Source organism: Polistes fuscatus, unplaced genomic scaffold, assembly GCF_010416935.1.
Source record: "Polistes fuscatus isolate 324 unplaced genomic scaffold, CU_Pfus_HIC Scaffold7, whole genome shotgun sequence".
Taxonomy (NCBI): Eukaryota; Metazoa; Arthropoda; class Insecta; order Hymenoptera; family Vespidae; genus Polistes; species Polistes fuscatus.
Genome location: NW_025113151.1, coordinates 6900503 through 6928411, shown reverse-complemented (window position 1 = coordinate 6928411; position 27909 = coordinate 6900503). Strand labels below are relative to the sequence as shown.

General features: G+C 27.4%; 7 protein-coding genes across 10 annotated transcripts; 5 read left to right on the top strand and 2 right to left on the bottom strand.

Moving 5' to 3' along the window:
* Positions 1–1124: 1124 nt before the first annotated feature.
* On the top strand, positions 1125–11480 carry LOC122523864 (synaptic vesicle glycoprotein 2B-like). Its single transcript, XM_043645803.1, has 12 exons — positions 1125–1576; positions 6139–6621; positions 7221–7277; positions 7840–8001; positions 8126–8288; positions 8608–8729; positions 8829–9067; positions 9165–9391; positions 9480–9697; positions 10065–10224; positions 10805–10932; positions 11307–11480. The coding sequence occupies exons 2-12, from the start codon at positions 6618–6620 to the stop codon at positions 11360–11362; spliced, it is 1536 nt and encodes a 511-aa protein (XP_043501738.1). The 5' UTR covers positions 1125–1576; positions 6139–6617; the 3' UTR covers positions 11363–11480.
* Positions 11481–13162: 1682 nt separating this feature from the next.
* LOC122524275 (synaptic vesicle glycoprotein 2C-like) lies at positions 13163–15715 on the top strand. Its single transcript, XM_043646422.1, has 6 exons — positions 13163–13193; positions 13488–13649; positions 14586–14748; positions 15024–15145; positions 15329–15560; positions 15673–15715. Exons 1-6 carry the CDS (start codon positions 13163–13165, stop codon positions 15713–15715), a joined length of 753 nt encoding a protein of 250 aa, XP_043502357.1.
* A 30-nt stretch (positions 15716–15745) lies between these two features.
* On the top strand, positions 15746–17042 carry LOC122524043. Of its 2 annotated transcripts, none has more exons than XR_006305439.1 (5): positions 15746–16012; positions 16205–16349; positions 16436–16595; positions 16749–16876; positions 16961–17042. XR_006305439.1 is itself a non-coding variant. In XM_043646088.1 (5 exons), exons 1-5 carry the CDS (start codon positions 15829–15831, stop codon positions 17026–17028), a joined length of 681 nt encoding a protein of 226 aa, XP_043502023.1. In that variant the 5' UTR covers positions 15746–15828; the 3' UTR covers positions 17029–17042. The 2 variants fall into 2 exon arrangements, 1 of the variants encoding a protein (XP_043502023.1); XM_043646088.1 differs by having other exon boundaries at positions 15746–16008.
* A 628-nt stretch (positions 17043–17670) lies between these two features.
* Positions 17671–19329, top strand: LOC122524042 (protein ABHD13). Its single transcript, XM_043646086.1, has 5 exons — positions 17671–17959; positions 18061–18292; positions 18381–18574; positions 18643–18800; positions 18921–19329. The coding sequence occupies exons 1-5, from the start codon at positions 17794–17796 to the stop codon at positions 19191–19193; spliced, it is 1023 nt and encodes a 340-aa protein (XP_043502021.1). The 5' UTR covers positions 17671–17793; the 3' UTR covers positions 19194–19329.
* LOC122524274 (leucine-rich repeat neuronal protein 1-like) lies at positions 19320–21287 on the bottom strand (the record flags this gene model as incomplete). Its single annotated transcript, XM_043646421.1, has 3 exons — positions 19320–19831; positions 19905–20098; positions 20211–21287. Coding segments are annotated over 3 exons (1557 nt in total), but the record flags the coding sequence as incomplete, so codon positions are not given.
* LOC122524041 (DNA polymerase delta subunit 3-like) lies at positions 21181–23918 on the bottom strand. 3 transcript variants are annotated; one of them, XM_043646083.1, is made up of 4 exons: positions 23585–23680; positions 23414–23494; positions 22020–23309; positions 21181–21271 (listed from the first exon to the last, which is right to left on the bottom strand). In XM_043646083.1, exons 1-3 carry the CDS (start codon positions 23600–23602, stop codon positions 22044–22046), a joined length of 1365 nt encoding a protein of 454 aa, XP_043502018.1. In that variant the 5' UTR covers positions 23603–23680; the 3' UTR covers positions 21181–21271; positions 22020–22043. The 3 variants fall into 3 exon arrangements, with proteins under 3 accessions (XP_043502018.1, XP_043502020.1, XP_043502019.1); XM_043646085.1 differs by lacking the exons at positions 23414–23494; positions 23585–23680 and adding an exon at positions 23709–23918; XM_043646084.1 differs by lacking the exon at positions 23585–23680 and having other exon boundaries at positions 23382–23469.
* Positions 23919–24546: 628 nt separating this feature from the next.
* LOC122524406 (2-(3-amino-3-carboxypropyl)histidine synthase subunit 2) lies at positions 24547–26659 on the top strand. The gene is made up of 5 exons (XM_043646683.1): positions 24547–24928; positions 25000–25333; positions 25420–25901; positions 25984–26275; positions 26346–26659. Exons 1-5 carry the CDS (start codon positions 24785–24787, stop codon positions 26522–26524), a joined length of 1431 nt encoding a protein of 476 aa, XP_043502618.1. The 5' UTR covers positions 24547–24784; the 3' UTR covers positions 26525–26659.
* Positions 26660–27909: the final 1250 nt, after the last annotated feature.

The window sequence follows — 27909 nt, the reverse complement described above, 5'->3', positions numbered from 1 at the left end:
GTGATAATGAATTTCATTATGGGGAACGTTTATTTGTAAAAAATAAATCTGCAATTATGCATAATAGTACGGCGATATTATTTCATTTTTATTTAAACGTAATGTGTTAAACTATTGAAAATAAATATAAAATGTTATATATTATTTATTATTATTATATATTTGTAATATAATTATTTTCAATCGTTCGTGCAAACGAAGCAAGAAATACTCCCACCACTATAAACGTTCAATCTATTAAATTTATTATATAATATAATTTTATATTATTCACCATACTGTTTTAAATAATTGTTAAATACAAAAAGGAAATTATTGTATAACTTTGAAATCATGAAATTAGAAACCGATGTTAATAGAATTTGAACGAAGTTACGTGAAAAAAAAAGAAAATACATTTTACAATATTACAAAACTAACGAAATTATTTAGCATCGTTTAACAAACTTTTAAAACAATGTTCCTTATTGTTTCGTAACCGTCATAATTTTCAACATTTCCCTGCGAATTACACATTCTAATTTAATTAACATAACTTCATAGACTCTGCCATTAGATTTGACAAATACCAGTAATACGAAAGTACATTTCGAATAATTCATATTATCCAATCGAATAAGAGTTATATATATTTATATATGATACTGTATAAAAAAAAAAAGAAACAAAAACAAAACTAAAACTAAATAAAATAAAATAAGTAACTGATATATTAAATAATAAAATACGAAGACCGTTAAAACTCGTTTCCAAAGATGGCTGACTTGCAACTTTTAAAGATGGCTGAACAGAAAAAGGAAACAAAAGTAAAGGAAAGATTAAAGAAAAAATAACAGAAGAATAACTTTTGGCTTAAGTCGTCCCTAATATTCTTGGCAAGCGTATTTGTCCTTGATGTTGATCAACAAGCTTCCCCTTCGCAAAATCTTCTACTAAGCCAATGTGTATGTAAAAAATAAACATCCGGAAATGACCGGTTAAGACCGCATTGGCACGCAATCCTACAATGTGGGACTACACACTTATTCTCACTTAACCTATACACATATATCGATATAAACTAGCATACATAACTTTCCGAAAGTAGTTACAAGGTAGGAATAGGTAAGAAGTAGCGTCAGTGCCATCCGATTGGCGTCCAGACACGGGACCATAATACATTTGTTCTAATCTTTGCGAACAACAAAAAAAACATACTATCACGATATAGTACCACCAAAGTTCGAAGATCTTTCTATCATTCTCACTCTCTTTCTCTCTCTCTTTCTCTCATACCATCAGATAGACAATTTTTGACTCAGTTATAATTATTTATTTTATAAATGTGAATTGAAACGCACCACGAGTAAACGGTTTCAGGGTTACCCGTTAGATCGAATTAAACGTTTAGTGTCAGAAGTTTGCCGTCGTCGTTGTCGTCGTCGTCGTGTTGTTGTTGTTGTTGTTGTTATTGTTATTGTTGTTGGTTGTCTCGTGTCGAGTTGGCCATCGAGTTTTGGCATCGAAAATACAGTATCCAACCTGCCATTTCATTTAACGTTTTCGTACAAACGATAAATGTACACATATCATTTAGGTATATATATTATATATTATTTCTCGTCGATATTATTACATTTAACATTAAATGTTCGCCATTTTGTTAAAACAAACCACCATCACCATTACCACCACCCTCTTCCCGTTGTTGTCGATGTGACGGTGATTAATTCGCGATTTTTTATTTTATTTTATTTTTATTTTACATTACTTTATTCTTTATTTCTATATTACTTCATTCATAATATTTATATATGATCGATTTTGTTTAATTAAAGAGGATTCGATAATTTCGATCCTTTTTGTTTTGTTTTGTTTTCTTTCTTTTTTCTTTTTCCTCAAACGAGATTCATTTTTCTCACGGCCGACGATTATTAATTATCGGTACACCCGTTTTTCTTTCTTACTTTTTCTTTTTCTTTTTCTTTTTCTTTTTCTTTTTTTTCTCTTTACCATTACGTAGGAAAAAATCTCTAGGGAAATTATAACGAAGATGGTAGTCGGATCTCTTTTAGCGAATATTGTCGCTCGAGTAATTGGACGACTACTTTTATTATTTCGAGACATTATATTCTCTCTTGGCATAATGCCAACAGTTTTGGATTATTACTTACGGATTTATCGGCTGAGAAATGTCATCTGTGTCGAGTAACAACAACTACTTTGCAAATGTTGTTCGTTGACCGTATTCTTGACACAATCGATCATTTTTATTTTTATTTTATTTCATTTTCAACCCCAACGGAATAATTGAAACCAATTGTCTGTCAGTAGGTTTCCGATAATTATAAAAATATTATTAGAAAAAGAAAAAACAAGATATAATCGTATGAGTGGTGGGGGGGGGAGGTTAAGGAACGCAAATGTTTATAAAATGGTTCGTGATCGAATGATTGAACGAACGCAAAATGGCGATTATGTTTGAACCGAATGTTTGGCAGTGATCCTCTTTCATTTTTTTCTTTTTTTTTTTTTCTTTTTTTGTTATAAATCGTGTGCCAAGAAAATCCGATGTCAGGATAGGAAACAAATTTGACGATAGATTTGAATTTATTATTATCGTAGAATCATTTCGAATCGTATAAATAAATAATGACTTTCCTCAGGAAAAATCGAAATATTAAAAAATATTTGATTGTTTTCAAGATAGTTAATACATTTGAAATTATTTCGAAGACGCATTGTATTATATCGGTTATACAATCATTTGAAATTTGTTTAATTATCTATTTACTACGATGCGTACTATGCCACAATAACAATTCTTATATTCAATTGTTTTCAATTTTTATTAGATAAAAAGTTAATACTCCTTGTTGACTTTCTAATCCATTTGAGGATAATGAAGCTATATAACATTTTATTTCCTGGATTAGTTTGGCTTTTTCATTCATCGTCAGTCATTTAATAAGATTAGGTAATCACGAATTTTTATTCATTTGTTAATATATATTAATATTTATTTTTTATATAATTTAATGACTTGTGAAATAGATCGATAATAAATTTTCTACGAAGCAAAGTGAAAAATAAATTGATTCTCAAATAAGATGCCGGTAATGAATTTATTCTAATTTTTACACATTCGAATTGTTTATTTCGGACTCATGTCAATTGTTTATTCGGATTAATTTTTGGTATTGTCCACTTTGCCAATTAAACAAACTTTTTTTTCACGTATATAAATATATATCCAGTTAAAATTATAATTTGTATTATAATCAACACACATTACTGTAATATATATATAATATATTTTATGATTAATAAATATAATTATTATATAAGAGTTCTGGTATGAAAATAATTTGACACATTTTCATTTGGTCGAAACAAATGTTGTTTTGTAATATTAATTTCGATACGTATTTTATTGAGAAAAATGTTCACTTCACAATTTATGCAAAAAAAATAAGAAAGAATCAAATTATATATTAATATATATTTTTTGTTTTTAATATCGAATAATTAATTATACAGAAAGAAATTAACGTAGACAAAATTCAAGAACCGAATCAACTGGAGGCCCCTGTGGTCGTTTTTCGTTTTAATATTTCGCGACGTTTGTTAATTTCGAAAAAGATAATATCGATAGAAAAACGTAGAAAAAGAAATATTTTATTCGTTGACTAATTCATTTGTTTGGAATCACGATAATAAAGATAGGATTTTGTCTAAAACTGTATCATGTTACAGTTTAGTGTTATTTTCCTATTGATTCAAAACAAACTTATATTTATATTGTATATCAGATAAATATATAACGCTTATAACACATTTTTATTCTAGATAGATCTAAAATATCTAAAAACACTTAGGTGGTTAAACATTTTGAGTAACATAGTACGATCGTTATAAATGATAAATATGTTTGCGTTTAAATAGGATGATTCAGTCAGCAAATATGATCTTAAGTGACGATTAATTTAAAACAGTCTAGATCGAAGATATGGTCGGAAACCTTTTAGATTGGTTTCTACTTTTCTTTCCTTCTTTTTTTTTTTTTTTTTTTTTAACAACACACTCGATCAAATATATCGCAAGGTTACGCGAAATCAAATCAATTTTAAATTTAATTATATTTACAAATTATTTCTACGGGATTGTGTAACACCTTAGATTGTATTATGCTTCTTCGAAATATTTCTTATTAAATTCATTTTTTTTTTATTTGTTATATACTTTACGAAACTCGAATGATCAATTCAAATACGTTTAATGTTTATTGAATTTGGATGTAGTAAAAAAAAAATAAAAAAAACATAATTTATTCTTCCTAAATATTATTATAAATTAATAATAATAATAATATAAATAATAATTAATAATAAAATATTATTATTATTAATATTATTAATTATAATTCGGTTGTTTTATAAAAAAAAAAATAAAAATTAATAAAGAATAAGAGAAAAACAATATAAAATATTATAAATTAATTCTTAACGAGTTAAATATATCAAATTTCTTTTCGAGAAAACTTACGATTGATGACAATACAGGAATGTTGGTTAAACTAAATTAATCCTTTTTCGAAATCAAATCTCATTCGTAGAAACATTGATATACATATATATATTTTGTTTTTTCTTTTCTCTTCTCGTAAATCTATTTACAATGATCGTCACGAGCAAATATGAGAAAAGAAACAACGTCACCTTCGCCTCCTTTTTACTCGAATAAGATGATGATGATGAAGAAGAAGAAGAAGAAGAAGAAGAAGAAGATCCCGTTCCGTTATCAAAATGACTTAATAGTACAAGATGATATTTATTTTCTGACGTATATCAAAAAGAAGTCATAAAAAAAAAAAGAAAAGAAAAAAAATAAAAAAGGTGACATACCAACGATGACGTATCCTTGCTTTTCGATAGAACAAGAAGAAACGCGGTTGTGTTGTTATCTTTCGTCAATTAAAGATATTCAAACAAATGGATTATGTTGTCTGTATGACTTTCGTATTCTTATGACTGAAAAAAAATAACTTCAAAAAGTGCAGAAAATTATTTTCGTTTTTTTCTGTTTTTTTTTTTTTTTTTTTTTTTTTCTTCAACTGCTGGATCGTAAGCGAAAAAGATCTTTCTCGAAATCTTAATAATTAAAAAAAAAAGAAAACAAAAAAAAAGGGAATTTGAATAATATCAGGTAATCTTATAAGCACCTCGTGCATTATTACGTGATTCATCATACGTACGTGAAAGAAATAACCATTGTCTTCTTAGAAAATTATAATTTCTTCTGAGACAAACAAAAAAAAAAGAAAAAGGAAAAAAAAATATATATATATAATACAACAAAAATTAAAAAACTGTAATATCAATTCTTTTTCTTTTTTTATCCCATTGGAATAATCCGAGAAAAATTGATAAAAAAAAAATCAAATTTACATATTAAAAATAAACGTACTTAACGTTGGATGTTTTTGTTGTAAAATCATTTACGATCACGTGATCGAGAATCAATTAAACGATGAAAATTCTCGGTTAAGGTTTTCCTTCAAAAATCTGGATCATTCTCTCGCGCACACGCACACGCACACGCACACGCATACACGCGTGTTCGTTTTATCCGTCAAAAATTATTGGACGTATTAAAGTGTCAGGTTTTCCCTTCTTTTTTTTTTCTTCTCGTGGCAATGACGATCAAAAAGAAAAAGAAAAAGAAAAGAACAGAAAGAGAGAGAGAGAGAGAGAGAGAAACTGAGAGAGTGAGTGAGTGAGAAAGAAAGCAAAGAAGATGGATTGTTTTTAGGGAAGGGGTAACAATATCTTATCTCATCCAGGAGAATAGTGGCTACCGGATTGGTTTAGAGAGATACGTAACCGAAAAAATCGAAAGAAGAAAAAAAAACAAAAATCAAAAAACAAAAAGTAACAGGTAAATCAGATTTTTGTCCAGTAGTAATTCATTCGTCGATTAGACCAAGTTGCAAGATCGGATCCCTTTGACATTATATTTTTTTATTCTCGAAAATAATTTATTTTTATTAACGAGTATAGTAATTGGTAGTTGATGAAAAGTTGGAAAGAAAAAAAAAATCAAACTATTCAACAAGATGGGATTTTAATTTTTTTTTTCCTCTTCTTTTTTGCTTCTTAGGAAATTGAAATCGAAGAAGAAAATATAATAATAATATCACCTGGTTGGGTTATAAATAAAAAAAAAAAAAGAAATAAAACAAGTGTATAGCAATAAGTGACGTGAAGAAACATCGGGAGAATAATAGTCTCTCTCTCTCTATCTCTCTCTCTATCTCTCTCTCTATTTCGGCTCGAGGGAACAATCGTCAAATTCGCATAAGCGATAAAGACGACGATCAGATACCACCGAGTGTTCACCAATGAGCGTAGCGTGCAGCCTTTACGGCAGAGGACAAAACCGTGGTACACGTACCGGAAAGCGTCAGTGCATCATCGTAGTTACCTGTAGGACACCCTCGACAAAAGAATCCTTCGTTGTAGCATTCACAACCACCACCACAACCACTACCACCACCACCACCACCACCGCACCACCGAAACTGACGAGGATACTTTTTTCATCCTATTTGAATTTTCTTCCCATTACCACGAACGATCATGGGTACGTTTTCTATATAGGGGTTTAAAATTTAACCCTTAACTTTATATCGTTTACTATTAGTGTATTATATTTTTATTAATATACGTATTTTGTTGGTGTAGAATGAAATTTTTAAAAATATTTTCTTTTATTTCGTTAAGAATTGTATTATTTTATCTGATTTTGTTTTATTTTTCTTTTTTTGTTTTTTACAAACTACAGATGAATACGTTTCGTATGAGATAAATTTAAACCTTAACTTTATATCGATACTATTAGTATATTATATTTTTATTAATATACGTATTTTGTTAATTTAGAAAGAAATTTTAATCAATTGGATTTAGAGTCGAGAAAATATTTTTTTTTATTTCGTTAATAATTTGTATTATTTTATCTTATTTTGTTTTATTATTTTTTTTAAATTACATAACACGCTTATGGTAGATTTAATTGCAAAGAAATATATCGAGTAAACTATTTGGACAATATATGTATTATAAATGTACCAATATTTTTTCTTATTATTGCAAAAAAGAAAAAATTCGATATTTTATGAGACAACATTTCAATTTATCTTATTCGTATGTGTTTTTTTTTTTTCTATTATTTTTTTATAGGGCTCGATTTCTTGGAAGACGGAGGTGTCGACTTCGAGCATGCAATCACCGTAACAGGTAACAATTCGTTGTTAATTATTTAAAAAAAAACAAAACGTGTACTCTCTTATCAAATCATCCCGCCAATGTTACAATAATTCTTCAATTATTTTTAATTCAAAGAATATATTCGAAAAACATAACTTACAATAAATTATTTCACAATAATAATTATAATCATGTCAAACGTGTGTGTGTGTGTGTAACAATATTATAAAGTATATCAATCATAATTATCTCAAATGGTAAGATTTAATGTTTAAAAAAAACAAACTTGTTCTCGCTTATTAGATAGATTTATAACATCGTGTTGAATTACGAACGAATATCAAACACAATTATTATTAACGTTATATACTAATCTATAATGTGTTGCATAAAAACACGCAATTATGGTTGCGTTACAAACTAACGAACGAATATATCACAAGCAATTATTCTTATTAATATTTATTGCAAAATAAAATTATACTAATCTGTAATGTGTTGCATAAAAAAAAACACACACACACATAATATTGTATATGCATAAGGAAACTTATCGTTTTTTATTTAATTACGTTTAAATCATTCAAAATAGGATTTGGAAAGTTTCATTACATGCTGTTGGCAATATGCGGGCTAATTTACATGGATACTGCCATAGGCGTTACAATTCTTTCTTTCGTTTTACCTGCCGCACAATGCGACCTGGAAATGGATTCCACTGCAAAAGGATGGTTAACTGCATCACCGATGTTGGGTAAAATTATATAATTAAAAAAATAAATATATTGATAGAAGAATATCAATCAAAATAGATTATTTTATTGAACACATTTTTCTTTATTCGTTCATTCATTCATTCACTCATTCATTCCATGTAGGTATGGTAGTTGGGTCATATATATGGGGATGCCTGGCTGATACCAAAGGTAGAAAAGTAGTATTGATAGCAACCTTGTTAATGGACGGAATAGTTGGGGTCATTTCGTCATTCGTCCAATACTTTTGGGTATTTCTAATCTTCAGGTTTTTCAATGGATTCGCGTAAGTACAAATATTTTTCCTGTTCTATGTTAATAATTTAATGATTGCACGTTAACGCAGTCAAATATATGTTTTTATGGGGTCGGCGTAGTATTTTTTGAAGAATTAATTTAACAAAATAATTCAACACTGTGCGAACAAAAAGAAAATATTTAATATAATAATATAATATTACATATTTAATACAACAAATTTAATATTTTTCTTTTGTATGATGATAATAATAATTATTTACGCACACACATTAAAACACATATTAAATTATTAAAGTATTCTTCAACGTATATTATATTTATTTCGTATTGATTGAAAAACACAGGGTAACAGGAGCTATGGGAATTTGTTTCCCATATTTAGGTGAATTTCAACCTACGAAATATCGCGAAAGGTGTCTATGTTTGATGGAAATGTTTTGGACGGTCGGTGTAATATTATTGCCACGTAAGTTCAAACGATTTCTCATACCGTTTGATATAATTTTGTATTACAACAGAGAAGGAATATGTGTACAAAATAAAAAAAAAAATATATTGTTTATAGTTATCGCATGGTTAATCGTACCGTTAGATCTGAGGTACGAATCCGAAGTGTTTCACTTCAAATCATGGAATCTCTTCGTTGCCCTATGTGCCCTACCATCAATCGTCCTGGGATTATGGCTTTTTGCTTTCCCAGAAAGCCCGAAATTTTTACTCGAGTGCGGTGAACCCGAGGCTGCCTTGGAAGTATTCAAATGGATTTATGCGCAAAATACTGGTCAAGATCCAGAAACTTATCCGGTAATTGGATTATTATACTTCATCGACGCTTATTATTTTACAGTTATTTTCCTAATCACGTTCTCTTATCTTCTTTCGTTGGTTATTATCGTTACAGGTAAAGTGTTTGCAAGAGAAATCTAATTCCAAGGACAAGAGTACAAGATCATTGAAACTTCACAAGAAAAAAGATTTGAAAGTACTTTTTTCGGAAGTTTGGGAATTAACAATGTCACTTTACAAACCACCTTATCTTCGTAATACTTTGCTTGCCTGTGCCATACAATTCGGTCTTACCAGTAGTTATTATACTCTTATGGTCTGGTTTCCAGAATTATTTACTAGGTTAATATACACTTAATATAAATCATTCATTTATCGCGTTAAGAATTTTCATTGAATTTTGTTGTTTAATGGATTTATCATTATTTAGATTCGAAGAATTCGAACACGATAATCCTGGTCAGACTACATCTGTTTGCATAGTATCATCATTGTCGGATAATTCAACCAATTCGGATCCTTATGGATGCGATACGGTCATTGGTTTGAATGTTTATTTGCATACAGTTTATCTCGGACTCGCTTGCATACCTGGTTCCATCATATTACCAATTTTCGTACACAAATTGGGAGCGAAATTTTTCTTAAGTAAGTACTTCGAAGATAAAATGAATAATAATCCCACTCCCCCCCCCCCCCTACTTAATCTAGGAAATATCATTTGTCTCATATTTTATACAGTTACGATTATTTATTATAGATATTAACTTATAAAATGTTTATATATAATTTGTTGTCGAGTTTCTTAATTTATATATTAAAAATGGAAAATATATTCTTTCTCTTTCTATTTTTATCATTAAATAATGTTGTTTGTAAAAAGTTGATGAAAAAAATCGGATAAAAATTGTAATTCATTTGAATTGAAAGATTAATAAAGTTCCGTCATTTACGTTAGAGAAGAAACAAAAAGTGATAGGATTAATAACAATAAACAAATTGATATTTATTGCAGTCTTATCGTTGCTCGTCTCCGGTGCAGTAACCGTTGGTTTTTATTTCGTCATAAACTCAACGCAAAATCTAATATTATCGTGCATATTTGAAGCTTTGACGTCATTAGGCATCTCTTTGGTTTACTGCATAATCGTTGACATGTTCCCGACGAATCTCAGGTAAGCAAACGTCACTAAACACGACGCCATTATAATTTATTTATCTGAATATATATATATATATATATATGTATATACATAAAGCCCGTTATGATTTATAACCATTTTACAATTAGTGGGACGAAAAGCGTATTATAAAAAGTATATTTTTTTTCCTTATTTTTCTTTTATTCAGTTAGATCTGATAATATTTTACTACGCCAAATTTGCATCTCGTGTTTATACACGATTTTATTATTTAAATTTCTCTTCCTATCTAACGCAAACGATGAAAATATGAAATATCAAACGAATGTAATATCTTATGTTATTTATTATTCAAGTATGTGATTTCTGAAATTATACGGTGTTAGGTAAACGTATATCATCGATTATTTCTTAAACGTGTAAATGATATTCGAATAAATTTCATTTGATATTATAATATTGTGTTGAATAATAAAATATAATCAAATTTTGATTATTATTTAACACACGATAATATACATAAATAATATGTTTTGTAAAATCCATTTTTTTGTTATCGAAATGGATATATAATTATTTTGTTGTTTATTTTTGTCTTCTTTTTCTGTATTAGGGTAATGGCAGCAGCGTTATCTCTAACAATGGGTCGATTAGGTGCCTTAGTTGGAAACTTAATATTCGGTTATTTAATTGATTTAGCTTGCATCGTACCTATAGTGATATTCGCCGCATTCTTGTTTCGTAAGTTTTTTTTTAAATATATTATATATTATTATTATTATTATTATTATTTAACATTTTAAGATAGATATCGTGCATGCCACGTGCACGCAAACGTATATGAAAAAGAATATTCACAAATATTGTTTAAATTATTTGACTCTATATACGTAAATACGAAATGTTAAAATTGACATATAATAAAAAAAAGAATAAAAAAACAACCATCCAAGAAAATATTCGTAAGAATGTGAAATATCATTCTTTTGTTTTTTTTTTGGACATTTATTCGTGAAGGCCTTTCGTAGACTCGTTAAATTAAATGATTTGGTTTTTTTCTGTGGCATCGTACGTAATACACGTTACACATTTAACGATTACTATTAATTTTACAGTATGCGGCTTTTTGTCATTCGTATTACCACGAACGGGGAAAGAAACTCTCGATTAAAAGATTAAAAGAAGAAGAAGAAGGTGAAGATAATACGAAAAAACGTGACTTTGTGTGTCTTCGGTGAAAAAATAAAACAAATAACCCATTGAGAATGCAACGAATTTGTGGATTGAACGAAAAAAAAATAAAAAAGAAATAAAACAGGAACTATCAATTGTATTAGCAAAGAAAAATTTATATTTGCATCGTAACAATTTGTATACATTATGCACAATGCACTATTTGTTAGTCATATGCATTCGTTTAAGTTATCGCAATTCTTTCTGATAGGCGTTTAAAAAAAAACAAAAAGACAATGTCATTTATAAAACGTAAAGATAATTTTACAATGAAAAATACGTAACGTTGATTAATTCGCGTTACAATTGTGTTAAAAGAAAATAATGAATTAAGTTATCATCGTAGATCATGACGTACTTATATATACGTATATATATATGTATATGTATATGTATATATTATACACATTTATTTATTTATAAATATATATATATATATATATATATATTTATTTCGTAATTTCATTTAAATCATTTTTATCCCATTGTGTTAATTATTTTTATTCTTGCATATATCTATACATAATCTATACATTTGTACATACATTATATTAGTTTATGCATTATTATAGTAATTATATTATACATATGTATATATAATCCATATAATATAAATATTAAAATCGTATTAGGATTTACAAGTAGGATTAATAGTAATACTAAATAAGAAAAACAATGGTACAAGATTCTATAATTTTTCCAATAAATATCCAATATTTTGTTTAATTAATATAATACTTTATATATTGTTATTGTTTATATATTTTGTTCATCTTTAATATAGTCTCATATCGAGAGAAATTTTTTCGTTGCGAGGTAAACAACATCGGAGAATATATTTAAAAAAGAAAATAAAAAAAAACCCTCCAGGTTATTAATAACAACGTCATTTCTGTTTAAATTCTTAGTTTTTATATTGTGAAAAATTATAATAAGAAGAACAAATTATTCGAATAAAGATTGGTAAAAAAGGGGAAATAGAATGAAAATACATTTTGTTTTGTTTTTGTTTTTTTTTTTCGAGAAAGAATAAAATATAATAGAAAATAAAACAATATAAAAAGAAGAAAAATAAACGAAACGTTCGAAAGACGACGGACAGTTTTGTAAAATGTTTTTTATTCAACAACTCACCTTTCGCAGATTCGATTGGTGTTAATGATTATTATTCGCTTTAAAATTATGAGGAAATTCAATACTTCGTATGATTATTTGCCCGGTTACATACTACGCGTATTAAATACTCGTCGTCTTCCGTCTAACTCGCGTTAGAGGAAAAAATAAATAAAAAAGAGAAAGAGAAAAAAAGAGGAAAAGAAAAGTCAAATGTAAAATGTAAAATGTGTCGTGGTGGTGGGGGATATAGATATTACTAAAAGGCAGCAAGCGCATCGGATTAAAGTTTGATTGAATTCTCCTCTGTCGGTCAACATCGATTTGCTTTCTCATTCGAATCCATACGACGACAACGACGACGACGACGACAATTGTGCAATTTTGTTTCCTATAATTTAACTTACAATGCAAATTCGAAGTTTTGATAACGTGATTTCGGACTTTGGTGATATTTTTCAGTTGTTTTCGGTGTTACATTAATTCATATTATTGTTTATGATCATTTATTATATATATATATATTTATGTGGGAATACGTTATTACGTATAATCTTTTCTTTCAAAATTAGTCGAGAAAAATTGTCAACAAAATTAATATTTAATGGATACAAAAGATATAGAAATGAAATCATCTGTAATAGAAGTATCTACAGGTAAGATTATAAAATAAAGAAATACGAAATACAATTGTTTTGTATGTTACGACAACATTTCATTCGATTACTTTTTCTAACTGCAGATTTATCTAACGAGATTGATTTAGAACGAAGCGTACAACTTGCCCTTAACGAAACAGGTTCGTTATTGTATTTATAATCCTTCGTAAAAATTAATCATTTATTTTTTCTTTCTTTTTTTTTTTTGTATAATCATGTTACACACATATATGTTTATTACTTCGTTTTCAATTATTTTTATTTAAATACGTGTTTATTATTCGACATTAGGTTTTGGAAAATTTAATCTGAAGGTAATGGTTCTTTGTAGCCTAGTTTATGCAAACACAGCACTTAGTATATGCAGTATCGGATTTATTCTTCCTTCCGCAGCATGCGATTTTCAAATGAGTACGATCGACAAAGGAAACATCAATATAATATCTCTGATTGGTAATAAATTGTATAGACTATCAAGGAAAAAAAATGTCTTCTTAAACTAGAATACATTTTGTTCAATTTAATTTTATAAATGTTTTTTTTTTTTAATAGTAATTCAAATTTGAAAAGAAATACGCAGCGTTATTGAAAAACCCACCGGTTTTGCGATGCATTAACGAAAAGTATAAAGATAAACAGTGTGTTCCAAATAAAAATACAGACAACAATTTCATTCAACAAATTGAGAACAATAGATCTTAGATTATTTCTAAGAAAAAGTAAAAAATCAAACATCTCAGAACCAGTTCAACGATTATTGTTAAAAAATCGAAAAAAAATAATATTGAAACTGATGTTCGAACGTAGAAACGAAAAACAATTTATGATTCGAATATTAAATCGAAATATTGTTCGATAAATATAATATTATCAAACTTCATTTATTTCTCTGTTCTTTATTTTCGAAGAACAGAAAAATAATCAAAGAAAAATATCCGATGATTTACGCGATGATTGAAACGATTTTTACAACGTAACGTTTGTTCAACTGTTATATCTAAATATGTTATATCTGAAAATAATTTACATGCGTTTAAAGTTCTGATAAAAGTATAATTGCGAATATTAAATCGATGTTTGATGATTGATCTTTCTTTCCTTAGACATTATCTTTTAGTTCCAACAAAAAAAATAAAAAGATAAAAAAAAATATTATTTGCTATAGTTGTTTTGAATCGTGAGACCACACTTCGTGAACTAATCATCTGTGATACCTATTTTTGCAGTATTTTTATACTCAAAATTAAAAAATAGATAAATATAAAATTACTATTAAAAAATAATGAATAAAATTAAATTGAACCAAATATATTTTTATGTATAAATAATTTACAGGACCAGGTTATATAATTTTAATTAATGATGATATTTAAATATATATATATACAGGAATGGCAGCAGGGTGTTGGTTTTGGGGTTGTTATGCCGGAATCAAAGGTAGAATAAAAACTTTAAAAATCTCATTATTTCTTCAAGGAACGTTCGAATTTTTATCTGGCATAGTACCAAATTACGGATTCTTCTTATTATTCAAATTTCTTAGCGGTTTCTCGTGAGTAATTTTCATTTTTCATATTTATCCCAAATAATATTTTTCATCGTTATAAAATATGAAGAAGAAGAAAAAGATAAAATATGAAAAGATTTTTCTTGTTTTCTTTTTATCCTTTTTTTTTTTATTTTTTTTTCAAATCTCTTCGAACATTATTAAATATAAAGAAAATACGGAAATTTAACACGTTGTTAATTGCGAAAGATAAAAGTAACTGTATTAAAATTGGATAATTAAGTAAGTAAATAATTAAGCAGAAGTTATATATATTTAAGGATAAGCGGACAAAGTGGCACACTTTTCGTTTATTTAGGTGAATGTCAACCAATAAAATACAAAGAAAAATTACTTTCTTGGTTAGAAATGGCATGGACATTGGGTCTTATCGCTGCACCAGGTAAAAATCGTTTTACATTATTTTAACACGTAAATAATCGTTCAATTATTTTAACACGTATATCCATTAAAATTCTATTTATATTTTATTTTCACGTAATATTTCGTTAGGTATTATTCCAATTTGTCTTCGGTTCGTTTAATCAATTACTTTTCATACGATTATTTTCAATGAATTTTACAGTTATCGGTTGGCTCATCATTCCATTACAATTCGATATCAATGTAAAACCATTTACTTTTAATTCTTGGAATTTATTCGTCGTAATATGTTCCCTACCATCGTTAACTATCGGTGTTTGGTCATTGTATTTCAACGAGAGTCCCAAATTTCTTGGCGAAACTATGCAAATGTCAGAATTGTCTGTTGTACTCGGAAAAATATATACCGAAAATACTGGAAAACCCGAAGAAACGTATTTCGTTAGTATTTTTATTTGATTTTTTAATATCATATACAATTATTTCATTATTTCAATTTCAATTCTATGCAATATATTTTGTTTTTGTTTGTTTATATTTTAACAGGAAATACTTGGAAAAAGTAAAAATCCTTTGTACGATATTTTGAAAATGAATAATAATTATCAAAATTCTAACGATAATAATAAAATCAAATCTTGGCGAACTATAATATATACTACTTATATACAAACAATATCTCTTTTTAAATTTCCACACGTTATGAAAAGTCTTAACGTATTTATTTTAATATCATGTATTACGGCTTCTTATTATACATTGATGCTTTGGTTTCCGGAATTGTTTCAAAGGTTCGCTAAATATGAAAAAATGTATCCAGAAAAAAGTTCGAGCGTATGCGAAATTTCCAAAATAAATCTACTGGAGAACAATAAAACATTGGCGAGTAAATGCAAATAATACGATTTATTATAATACAGAGTGTCGGATGTTCTTTTTATTTTTTTTTTATAACGTTATTATAACGTATATACGTTGACAATGTTTGTATAGAAAAATATTCGACACTGCGTATACGTTCCATACTTTTAATTACAAAATACAAGGAAAAATTATACTATTTTATTTTTTATTTCAGATATTAGAATACGATATATACGATTGCCAAAATAACATTCACGACAATGTATTTTTCCATACACTTCTTGTAGGACTGGGTTGTTTGCCATTGAGTATTATTCTACCCCTCACTGTTACATACACGGGTTATAAAATTTATTTAAGTAAATATCCTTCTTTTCTTTTAGTACTACTTTTTATTATATTATTAATTTGATAAAAATAAAACATCCTGATTTCGATGTTTCAGTAATTTGCACATTCCTCTCGACTATAGTAACCATAGGATTTTTCTTTATAAAATCATCAACACAAAATCTTATACTCTCTAGTATCTTTGAAGCTTTAACGTCTGTATGCTTAAGTATAACACTCTGTATAGTTGTTGATATCTTTCCTACAAGTTTAAGGTATGCAAATTTTTATTTTTCTTACGAAAATATTAACAAATTTTTAGATATAAGCAGAAAATATATGTATATTTTTTGTTAATATTTTCTTTTTTGTAACAAAGTTCTACAAAGATTTTTCACTATACATACATTTATTTTAATTAATTACAGAATGATGGCTGCTTCTCTAGCTGCTTTCTGTGCTCGTATTGGAGCATTTGCAGGAAATTGGATATTTGGTTATTTAATAGATAATTATTGCCTACCATTAATACTCATAGTAGCATCACAACTGTTTTGTACGTTTTATTGTATTATTTTTTACTATTATCTTTTTAGTATTATATATTTACATATTTCTAATTTTTACTATTTTTCTTTAGTTTGCACAATACTCAGCTTTTTTACCCCTGGAAGATTCGGAGAAATCAAACCAACGAATATAACATAATTTCAAATATTTCATTGCAACATTATATGTATTATTACAAACAAATTATATAGAATAAATAATTACTATTTCACATTTCACACACGCGTAACATATTAACAATTCAATTTAAATTTCGCGGTTATTCGTCTTATTAAATCTAACCAATCATGAAACCAATCATGAGACCAATCATGAAACAGCATTACTACGCAGGCGTAGTAAAACGAGTAGATATCGATAGTATATTATTATTTTCGACAGAAAGAGTATAATGTGTTATATCTTATCGTTTGGAAATGATTTTAATAATATTTTATAAATTAACATTGAAAGTTTTATAAAATGAATCTAGTTTACATACAATATGAAATCGCAAGATGATACAGTATATTTTATAGGAACGCGATTGATGATTTACATAGTAAATATAAGTCCACGTTATAGAGAGTATCAACAAAACCTCCTTCCATAACATCGTTTTGATGTACGAAACATATAAATTTAATGAATTAGTTTAATAGATCAATCGTTTACTTTTATATCGTGGCAATTTTGTGTCTAACTTTAATATACATTTTTAAACATATATTAAAAAAAAATATTTTGAGGTTATAGTCCGTATGTATAATTACATAAATCATATTTATAATTACAATTGTTGTTTACAATTAATGAAGATAAAAAACGTGTGGCTTGATAAAAATAATTAAAAGAATCAATTTAAATTGAATAAAGAACGCTACAATATTTGTATCAATCAAGTTTGATACATGAAAATAGAAAATGTCTTTTCGCATGAGACTAGCTCGTAGTCGACCGATTAAATTACTTGGTGGAATCGCTATGAAACGTTGGATATTTTCTGGTGCATACATTCTGTTCCTCTTTTTATTATACTGGTTTTACAGCTGTATTTTTGCTTTTTGCTTGCTGTGTATTACTACTATAGGTTAGTTTCTCTTTTTATATACAATGTAACGTTTACTAAATTATAGATAATTCTTGTTTACTTGAAAGATTTGATCTGAATCCATTAAATCATTTTTATAGTTGTATTATATCACAGAGAAGATCAACTACTTTATCATCCTGGATCACCAACTCATTCTCGTTCTTACGTTCCTGCCCCTTCTACGTACAATTTGCCATATGAAAGTATATACACGCGTTCAGGAGATGGTACTATGTTGCACATGTTTTTCATACCTCAACCTGAAGATAGAGCAAAGATTGCTCCAACCTTACTTTTTCTACATGGGAATGCTGGAAATATAGGACATAGGTCAGACCATTTAGAAAGAAAACTACTCTCATTTGTCTTCATTGTTCTTGAAACATACAAATTAGTCTATGATGTATGTTGTAAGCAGACTTCATAATGTTGTTGGTCTCTACCGTAATATTCAATGCAATATCCTAATGCTGGAGTATAGAGGCTATGGATTGTCACAAGGATCACCATCCGAGGAAGGATTGTACATGGATGCTCGTGCAGGAATTGATTATTTAGCTTCCAAACCCAATATTAATACTAATGAAATTATTGTATTTGGTAGATCATTGGGTGAGTCGTATGTTTGATCTCATTTAAATAACAGTAATAATAATGATTCCTATTCATCCTATATAAAGGTGGAGCAATAGCAATTGATTTAGCAACTAGGGAAGAAAATGCAAGAAGAATTTGGTGTCTTATACTTGAAAATACATTTACAAGTATTCCTGACATGGCAGCATTTGTAGGATCCAAATTTTTCCTATATCTACCACTTTTTATATATAAGAATAAGGCATGTTAATTTTTCAAGATTTTATCGCATTAATCTAAATATTAATCTGATTTTTTCTTACTCCTTTATTTTTGTTTTGTTTTGTTTTGTTTGTTAATGATATTATTATCGTTGTTGCAGTATTTATCTAATTTTAAAATACGATCGATGACAGTACCAACATTATTTATCTCTGGCTTAGCAGATACATTCGTACCACCGGGAATGATGCAAGAACTTTATAAAAATTGTCAAAGTAGATGTAAAAAGATTCTTCCAATTTCTGGTGGTACACATAACGAAACATGGTGTCAACCTGGATATTATGAAAATATATGTTCTTTTTTGAATGAACTGAGAGAAAATCCATCGATTCCAGTAAAATCAGGTGAATGGCAGATAGATGATATTTAGAAATCGATCTATAAATGAAATGCATTTTGCGTCCAAGTGTATAATTGTATAAGTGTATAAATGTAATATTCTAAAAGAATGTCCAATACAATATCAGTGTAATTAAAATAAATAAGGTTGGTCCAATAAGGTAAAATGCATCATCTATTTCTATTTTCATCGTTGATTCAATGACAAATATGTCTTTTCATTTTTAGTTTCAATTTCTTGACGCAATAATCTTTAACTATAAGTAAATCATTTTATAAATATTGTAACGAGATACCCCTATATAATATAAAGCTGAGATTTATTAAATATAAATTATACAAATATTTTTCTTATAAATGAATATTTCTGATCTAACGCTTATTTAAAATCTTCTATTCTTACGAGATCTTTTTTTTTCTAACTTTTGAGTCAATAAAATTCCGATTACAAAAAGAACGATTAACACTAAGATAGCACTGCCTAAGATCGCTAATAATCCAGGACTAGATTCAATTGTTATTACTTTCTGTTCTGACACTCCTTCGAGGTGTACAATGTATTTTTCTGAGAGATCAGATAATTCAGCTATGTCGTCGCAAAATATTTTTTTCTTCCACTTGTACCAATGTACCATTCTCTTATTTGATAGGCTCGGAGGAGTTGCACATCTATTAACAATATAAAAACATTTTCAATTTCTTACAATAATAATTATCATTAAGGAAAATTATTATTTAATACCTCAAATTATTCAAAATGCTTGGATTTATAACATAAAGTTGTGGTACTAGATCACTTAACATCCATTGTAAGGAACAGTCACATGCAAATGGATTTCCTTGCAAATTAATGCCATTATTTATTTTAAGAGTACCGTTAGATGATAATAATAGTTTTGGAGATATGTAGTTAATTTTATTGTTACTTAAATCTACCTAGAAGACAAAATAAAGAAGAATTTTTATCTATAATAAAAAATAATGTCAAGAATAAGGAGGAAACAAACACATATCATTGCAATTAATAGTTGAACCAAAATGTACTTACAAAACATGCATTCATATGATCCAAAGCTTTCTCATCGATGAAGATTAACTTCTCATTATTAGATATTGTAAGATTAATGCAATCATTTATAGGTGCTTCCAATTTTAAAAACGTGTCATAATTTATTTTTTCAACAAATGTAATATTATTTGCGACGAATGATTGTAATCTTAATTTAGAGTGCAATGTTAAATTTTTAATTGGATTGCCACTGACAATAACTGTGTTAAGTGATGGATAATTTTCTGATGATAAATATATCGGAATATGAGAAAAGTTATTGTTAGAAATATCTAATACTTTTAGTCTTCGAAGTGTCATATTTGGAAAATTTGATAAACTATTACCACTTATATGTAAATGTTCTAACTGAGAAATATTAGTAAAGTTAATATTTGCCACGTGAATTTGAGATGGTTCAGAAAGTAATTTTATGATCTTATTGTATCCTATGTTTAATTCAGTTAAATTTTGTGGCAATTCATTAAAATTTATTAACGAGAGGAAATTGTTATTTATCATAAGTATTCTTAAATCAGGAAGTTGCAGAAAAGTATTTTCAGAAATTGAAGTGATTTTATTAAATGATAAGTTTAAGTATTGTAAGTGCACAAATGGTTTTAAAAATGCATCGTCAATAAAAGTTATATTGTTGTGAGAAAGATCAAGAACAATTAAATTAGTAATAGGCGTGGACATAATTGTCGATTTAAGTATTTCAATATAATTATGACTCAAATTCAATTTCGTAATAGTTGATAATTTATCAAATATTATATTATCAAAAACTTTCAATTTATTATTTGAATAATTTAATTCATCTAAATTATTAGATTCTACTAATGCATCAATATACATTTCGGACAAAAAATTATCAGACAAATCTAACTTCTTCATATGCTTCAATTTTATAAATGTAGCTGATGAAATAAGCGTCAAATTGTTCTTCGATAAAATTAATTCTTGTACATTTTGATACTGATCTAACATTAATGAGTTCATCTGAATTATGTTATTACTTGTAAGTAATTTTTCATGGCAATTAATAATAGCTTCTGTACCTGCAATATTTGAATTAAATTAGAATTATACCAAATGCATCAGAATTTTTACATACCCTTGATAGAACATAAACATGTTGTACATATATCACTTTTACATTTACATATACTATTTAAAAAAAAGAAAGTAATAATCCAACTATTGCGTAGAATATGATTCATAATGAAAGACATTTCATTGTGTATTGGTTCACTGTTACCTTCTTTAATATTACTCAAGTAATTGTAACTTTGACACATTCACCATTCTATCCACGATAACATATCTGATAACACTTCCAAGTAAATGATCACACACACACACACACAAGTATCAATATCTTTAGATATCATTTATAGCTCAGAACGTTAACTATCAAACTCAACTGAGAATTATTTAAATTTTTTATTTTACAAATATAAAAACTATAACTATTACAAACATTGTAACTGGAAACTATCTATCTATTTATTATTGTAAAATTAAAGATTAATTAAACGCACAAAAAATAAACATACTATTCTTTTCAAAAATGATATCTATAAAATTAAATTGAATAACGCAATAGGAATGTTATTTAAAAATGTTAGTATTGGAACAAATCGAGACACAACAAATATTGATATATATATAATAATTTCAAGCATGTATATATCTATATATTTGTTTTATTATAAAAAAAAAATTAATTAAAAAAAAATGATATATGCATATATATCAAAAATAGTGAATAAAGCATTATACTCTTTAAAAATATCATTCAATTACCTATATATAAACTTATTATGTACATTAAGATCTTTTAAAGAAACTCATTAACGTAGTTTGTTTCTTCTTGGTCTCTACTTTAGCAACATTTTTACGTTCTTCTTTTTCTTTGATTTCTGTCGTATCTTCTGAACAAGTTTCATATACGTGTACTTTTTTAGTTACTAGAAAACCATCTTCTTCGTAAGTACGATCAACAACTTTAAGAATTCTTGCTTTACCATTACTATTCATCATAGGAGGAGGAGGAGGAGGAGAAGGAGATTTGTTTATATTATCTGAACTAATTATTTCCTCAACTTCTGGTTCTGATTCTGATTTCATATGCTCATCTTCGCTTTGAGAATCACTCGAATCAACATCTACGATTATACGTTTTCGTTTTTGAATTGTATTATTTTTAGATTCCTTGCTACGATTTCGTTTCGTTCCACGTTTCTCTTTTTTAGTTTTATCATTATTTTTAATAGAAGTAACTTCTATCTCTGTATTATCTTCTATATCATCTTTCACGTTATGATTTCCTTTCGTTTGTTCCTTTTTTGTTTCTTTTTTCTTAGGAGAATCTTGTATAACATTTGCATTTTTTCCAAAATAACTAGAAATACTTTTCCTCTCTTCCTTCTTGATAAATTTATTTTCTTTAGAAGATGAATTTGATTTATCAACGGATGTCTTTTCAGGCGTAATTTCTTGATTATTTTTAATATCTTTCGAAGTAGACGGTTTAACATTATTTTCCTTATTATTGACCTTTCCAAAAAGATTATTGAAGCCAGTTTTTTGCGACACGGGAACAGTTTTCTTATCCGTTGATTTTTTACTTGTCTGATTATTATGTTTAATTGTTTCAGAAATCTTGACTTCTTCTGGTTTATTATCCGGAGATTTTAAATTATTTTGTTTTGGAACAGGACGATCTTTTAAAAGCGATCCCCATCTTAAATTAGACAATTCTTCATCACTACGTTCAACACTTTCGTTACATTTAATAGCACTAAACCTGACGTCTCCTTCATCATTTATAAAAAGAAATTCTAAATCAGGTATAGATTTTTGTATACTGTATAAATGTTCAGATATTATTTTATTAAATTTATCTTTAGCTGTATCTAAATTTGATTGTTTAACAACTTCTACCCGCATGCCACCAGATTTTAAATAACCAATCAACATGACAGTAGATGTAATGTTATCTTCTTCTTGATGTTTCTGCCAAAATTCCCATAAAACTTGTTTTGCTATATTTACATGGACCTCCAATTCTTTGCTTAGCCATTTGTATGTAACCTGTAAAAAAATGATAAGACATAAGCAAACAAATTATTGAAAACCGTTCAGCGGGGATATTAGAAGGAATACATTTTTCTAATTAACAATAATTTCGTTTTTACCACTTTATCGTCGTCGTAAACATAACCATTCAAAATTTCTAAGTAATGGTCCATAGATTTTACGCTCATATTGAATTTAGTCTATGTTATAAAACAAACAATAATTTGTTTAATATTTATCACGATTAATCAACAAATTATCAAAATTGTACGTATAATAATTGTAATTACATAGACATCATATACCATATGTATATAAAAATTACAACTGCACGCTATAACGTTAAATTTTAAACTAAAATATGTGATGTTATCAACAGTTGAACAGACAATATTTAAGGCAAGGGGAATCAACCTTTTTCTTTCGCAGATTCCATATTTTTACATCAAATAGGGCGCAATATTAACGCCGCTTTTATTTTACATACATTTTTAATACAGGAATAAAATATAGAATGAGAATTATTCATTTTCTATTTTTTGTAAACATTCTTACTAAATGCAAAATTTATAAGCACAAAAAAGTTGGCATAGGACCACAACCGCACTAATTGCTCATTTAAAATCCATAATTGCTTACGTTATTAATTAATTATTTAATAAATTATTAATATTTGAAAGAAGTTACTAGAATAAGCGAGTTTAAAATTTATTGAAATTTTAGTAACATTGCTAAGCACCATATCGGTAACGGTAGTTTTCTACTTTTACAACACCGACCGTCGGTAATAGTAGATTTCTAATCTATTTTACTCTACGTAGATAATACTTCATCTTAAGGTTACCGACAGTCAATATTATTTATGTAGAAACTGCCATTAACAACGGTTGGTATTTTTTTTAAAATAGGTACCTACTATTACCGACGGTCGATATTTTAAAAGTAGAAAACTACCGTTACCGACGGCAGATAAGATAAAGGTAGAGCACTACTATTACCGATATAGTGCTTAGCTGGCCTGCCACTAAAGTGGCTTTAGCGAATATTTTTTCCAGGTCGATGCGCCACTATAGTGGCTCACTCGAGTAGCTTATTTACTCACTGTTTGAATTAAATAATCGTCTTCATAGTTATTCATATTTAAGTGAAATGTTACAGTTTAAAATATATCTCGATAGATGAAGATCGATATATCGAAAATATATTTCGACAAATGACGATCGATATATCGAATACGAAGATTAGTAGTTTACAATAACAGCCGCTATAATCGCTGTTTTAATTTTATTTAACCAAAATTTCTTCGATACGTTGTACATAATAATTCCTGCGGTGAAGTATTTAAATGCCAATGAAAAATAGTGTTAAAATGTTTTGTTATTAATTCTATTTCACATGACGCGTTACAAGTTTTTTGTCTTGAAAAATTGCAATAAAGTAATTTTTTAATATGTTTCTTGTGCAATAATAAATCGTGTACATTCCTCATTATGAATGAACATTTATCGGATAATAATATCACGATGAACGATTCAAAGAATGTGGATGAACAATTAGAAAGTCAAACTGACAATGAGTGTCCTTATGAAATAGAAAAATGTGTAAAGTGGATTGAAACAAATAACTTAGAAAAGGTTTGTATCTTTTTTTTTTTACATTTAATATTTGGATAAATTTTAATGTAAAAAATGATATATATTTATAGGTATGTTTACAATTCCCAGATGAACTTTTGTTACATTCAGTGAATATCGCATTAAATCTAGAAAAATGTTTAAATAGAAAAGTATATATTTTGGGAGACACCATATGTGGCAGTTGTTGTATCAATATAATTGCTGCTCAACATATCAATGCTGATGGTATAATACATTTTGGACATGCCTGTCTTAATCCTGTAAATCAAATATCGGTTTTTCATGTTTTACCAAAAAGAAACATCGATTTAACGTGCTTTGAAGATCAGCTTAAGGAAACATTACAAGATACAACCAAAAAGTGTATACTTTTTTATGACGTAGCTTATGCACATTTAATTGGTAAGTAGTTACAGTTTATTTTAATAAAATTAATCATATTTATAGTTCACAGAGCAATAGAATTATATTATTTTATTATTTTGCAGAATCTATATACACCAGCTTAAAACTTACATTCAACAACTTAATTTTATCTTATTTAAATTGTACATCAAATGTGGAATTTACGGATTCGAAAAATTCATCAGAAACTGTTGTCTTAGGTAGAGTATATAGTTTAGAAAATGGCTCTACGATAAATGATTATGAAGCAATATTTTTGGGAGAAAATGGGAAAATGTTTTCAACGTTAGCAATGACTATTCCCGCGAAGAAATGGTATTGTTTTGAAAATAACAGAATTATTGAATTTAATGTATTAAATTCACCCTGGTTGAAAAGAAGACGATTTCTCGTTGAAAAGCTTAAAGATGCTAAAGCAGTAGGTATAGTGGTGGCTACGTTAGGAATTAAAGATTATCTGAAATGTATATCAATGGTTAAAAATACTCTTAAACAAAATAATAAGAAAACGTATACTTTATCCATTGGTAAAGTAGATCCAACAAAATTAGCTAATTTTCTAGAGGTATGTACAATATTTTGCTTTACTATAATTTGTTAATTTAATTATAACAATTAAAATATGCATATTTAATGTTTTATTTTAGATCGATGCCTTTGTTGTAATAGCATGCTCAGAGAATGAGGTATTTGATTCTCGAGATTTCTTGCGACCCATGTTAATGCCTTTTGAAGTTGATTTAGCATTCAACGCTTCGAGGAAATTTTCTACACAATATTGTATTGATTTTAGGCAAATACTGCCTGGTGGTTTAAATTACTGCGATTTAAAAATATCCGATGAAACAGACATTTCATTGATTTCTGGAAATATTAGAAATACAAATAAGGATATTCTTTGTATAGATAAAATGAATGCCTTAGTTTTGAAAACACCAGGTAATGTTTTAGTTATAATTACGTACAAAATTAATAATCAAATCTATATTAATATTCAATTTCAAAATAGGTGTTGTCGCTATTGGCAATGCAGGAGCGCAATTTCTTCAAGAGCGATCTTGGAAAGGAGTTGAACAAAATTTAGGAGAAGATCCTCCTTGTCCTGCGCAGACAGGACGCAGTGGCATAGCGAGTCATTATAAAAATGAATTATTATGTACAGATAAAAAAGAGGATATGAAAACATGAAAAATTATTTATGGTTGTAATTACATAAAATCAAATGGAAATAAATATTGATTGTAATATCAATAGGGAATTATATGCAATGACTATTTATGAAATACAAATTGTCCATAAACACGGACGAAATAACGCAAGATACAAATAAGTTTAATTGATATGACTTCAAGCCCAACCATTCATGTTGCATTGAATACAGTGGAATGCGAGAAATTATAATTATTATTTGTAATAATTATAAATCTTATGTCCCATGAAAATATAGCAAATTGGAGAAAGGAAGAAGCTTTTGTTAGAAGTTCGGTGTTAGAATCTAATAATGCTATTACCACTAGCGAAGCAATGATTCTTGGCATAAATAGATTTTGTCTTATGTTTTTTACCTCTGCTGATATTGGAGTTGTTATAGTTATATTCGTTATTTTCGATATATTAAAATTACAAAAAGCACGGGAAGTATTATTCAATAAAAAGCATACTTTAATCGTCTTAAGAAATATTAATTATCTTCGAAGAAATAATATGATTTTTCTTTATTTATTTTCTTTTTTTTATTTTTTTTTTAATATGATATTCATGTATACATAAGTATGTTTTTTGTTTATTTGTTATAATTAATCACCGTGCTGAAATTTGATACCAATTATTTCTCTTAAAAAAATACAATCCTATCGTTAATGACTTTGATATTTTAATTAATTTAACGAATTGATAATTTCAACCACATCCAGAAGAATTTTCAAAAACACGTTTCCATAATTTTCCATAAAGTAATTACGAACAAATGTGTACCCTCTTAAGCATACAATTTCTTCTATCTCTCAACACAAGTTTATCTCTCATCATATCACAGACAAAAATGCTTTGGTCTCAAAAATTGTTCTTTTTTTTTTTCTCTTCTTCTTCTCCTTTGCCTTTTTTTTACTTTTTCGCAATTACGGTAAAAGAATTCATACGTGATTCCCGCTTGTCTTTTCGCGAGTATAATTATTTTTAAAATAAATCTTAAACTTCTGCTTAACAACAAAAGCTAGTTTACGTGAGAAAAATAAAATCATAATAATAATAATAATAATAATAATAATAATAATAATAATAATAATAATAGTTAAAACAAAATAAATGAATATAAAAAATAGATGTCAAGAAACGCATACAAAGTTTATCGTTAAAAAAAAAGCGTATGTGAACAAAAACAAACGCTTTCATATAAAAGCAGCAAAAAATAAAATAAAATAATAAATATATATATGTATATATAAAAAGCGCAAATATAATAATATTGTTGCCGTTACATTATAAGCAAAATTCTTCTTCTTTTTATTGAAGTTCTTATCGACCGTAGTACACACTCGAGTTTATCGAAAGATGTATATTTATGTAACGCATTC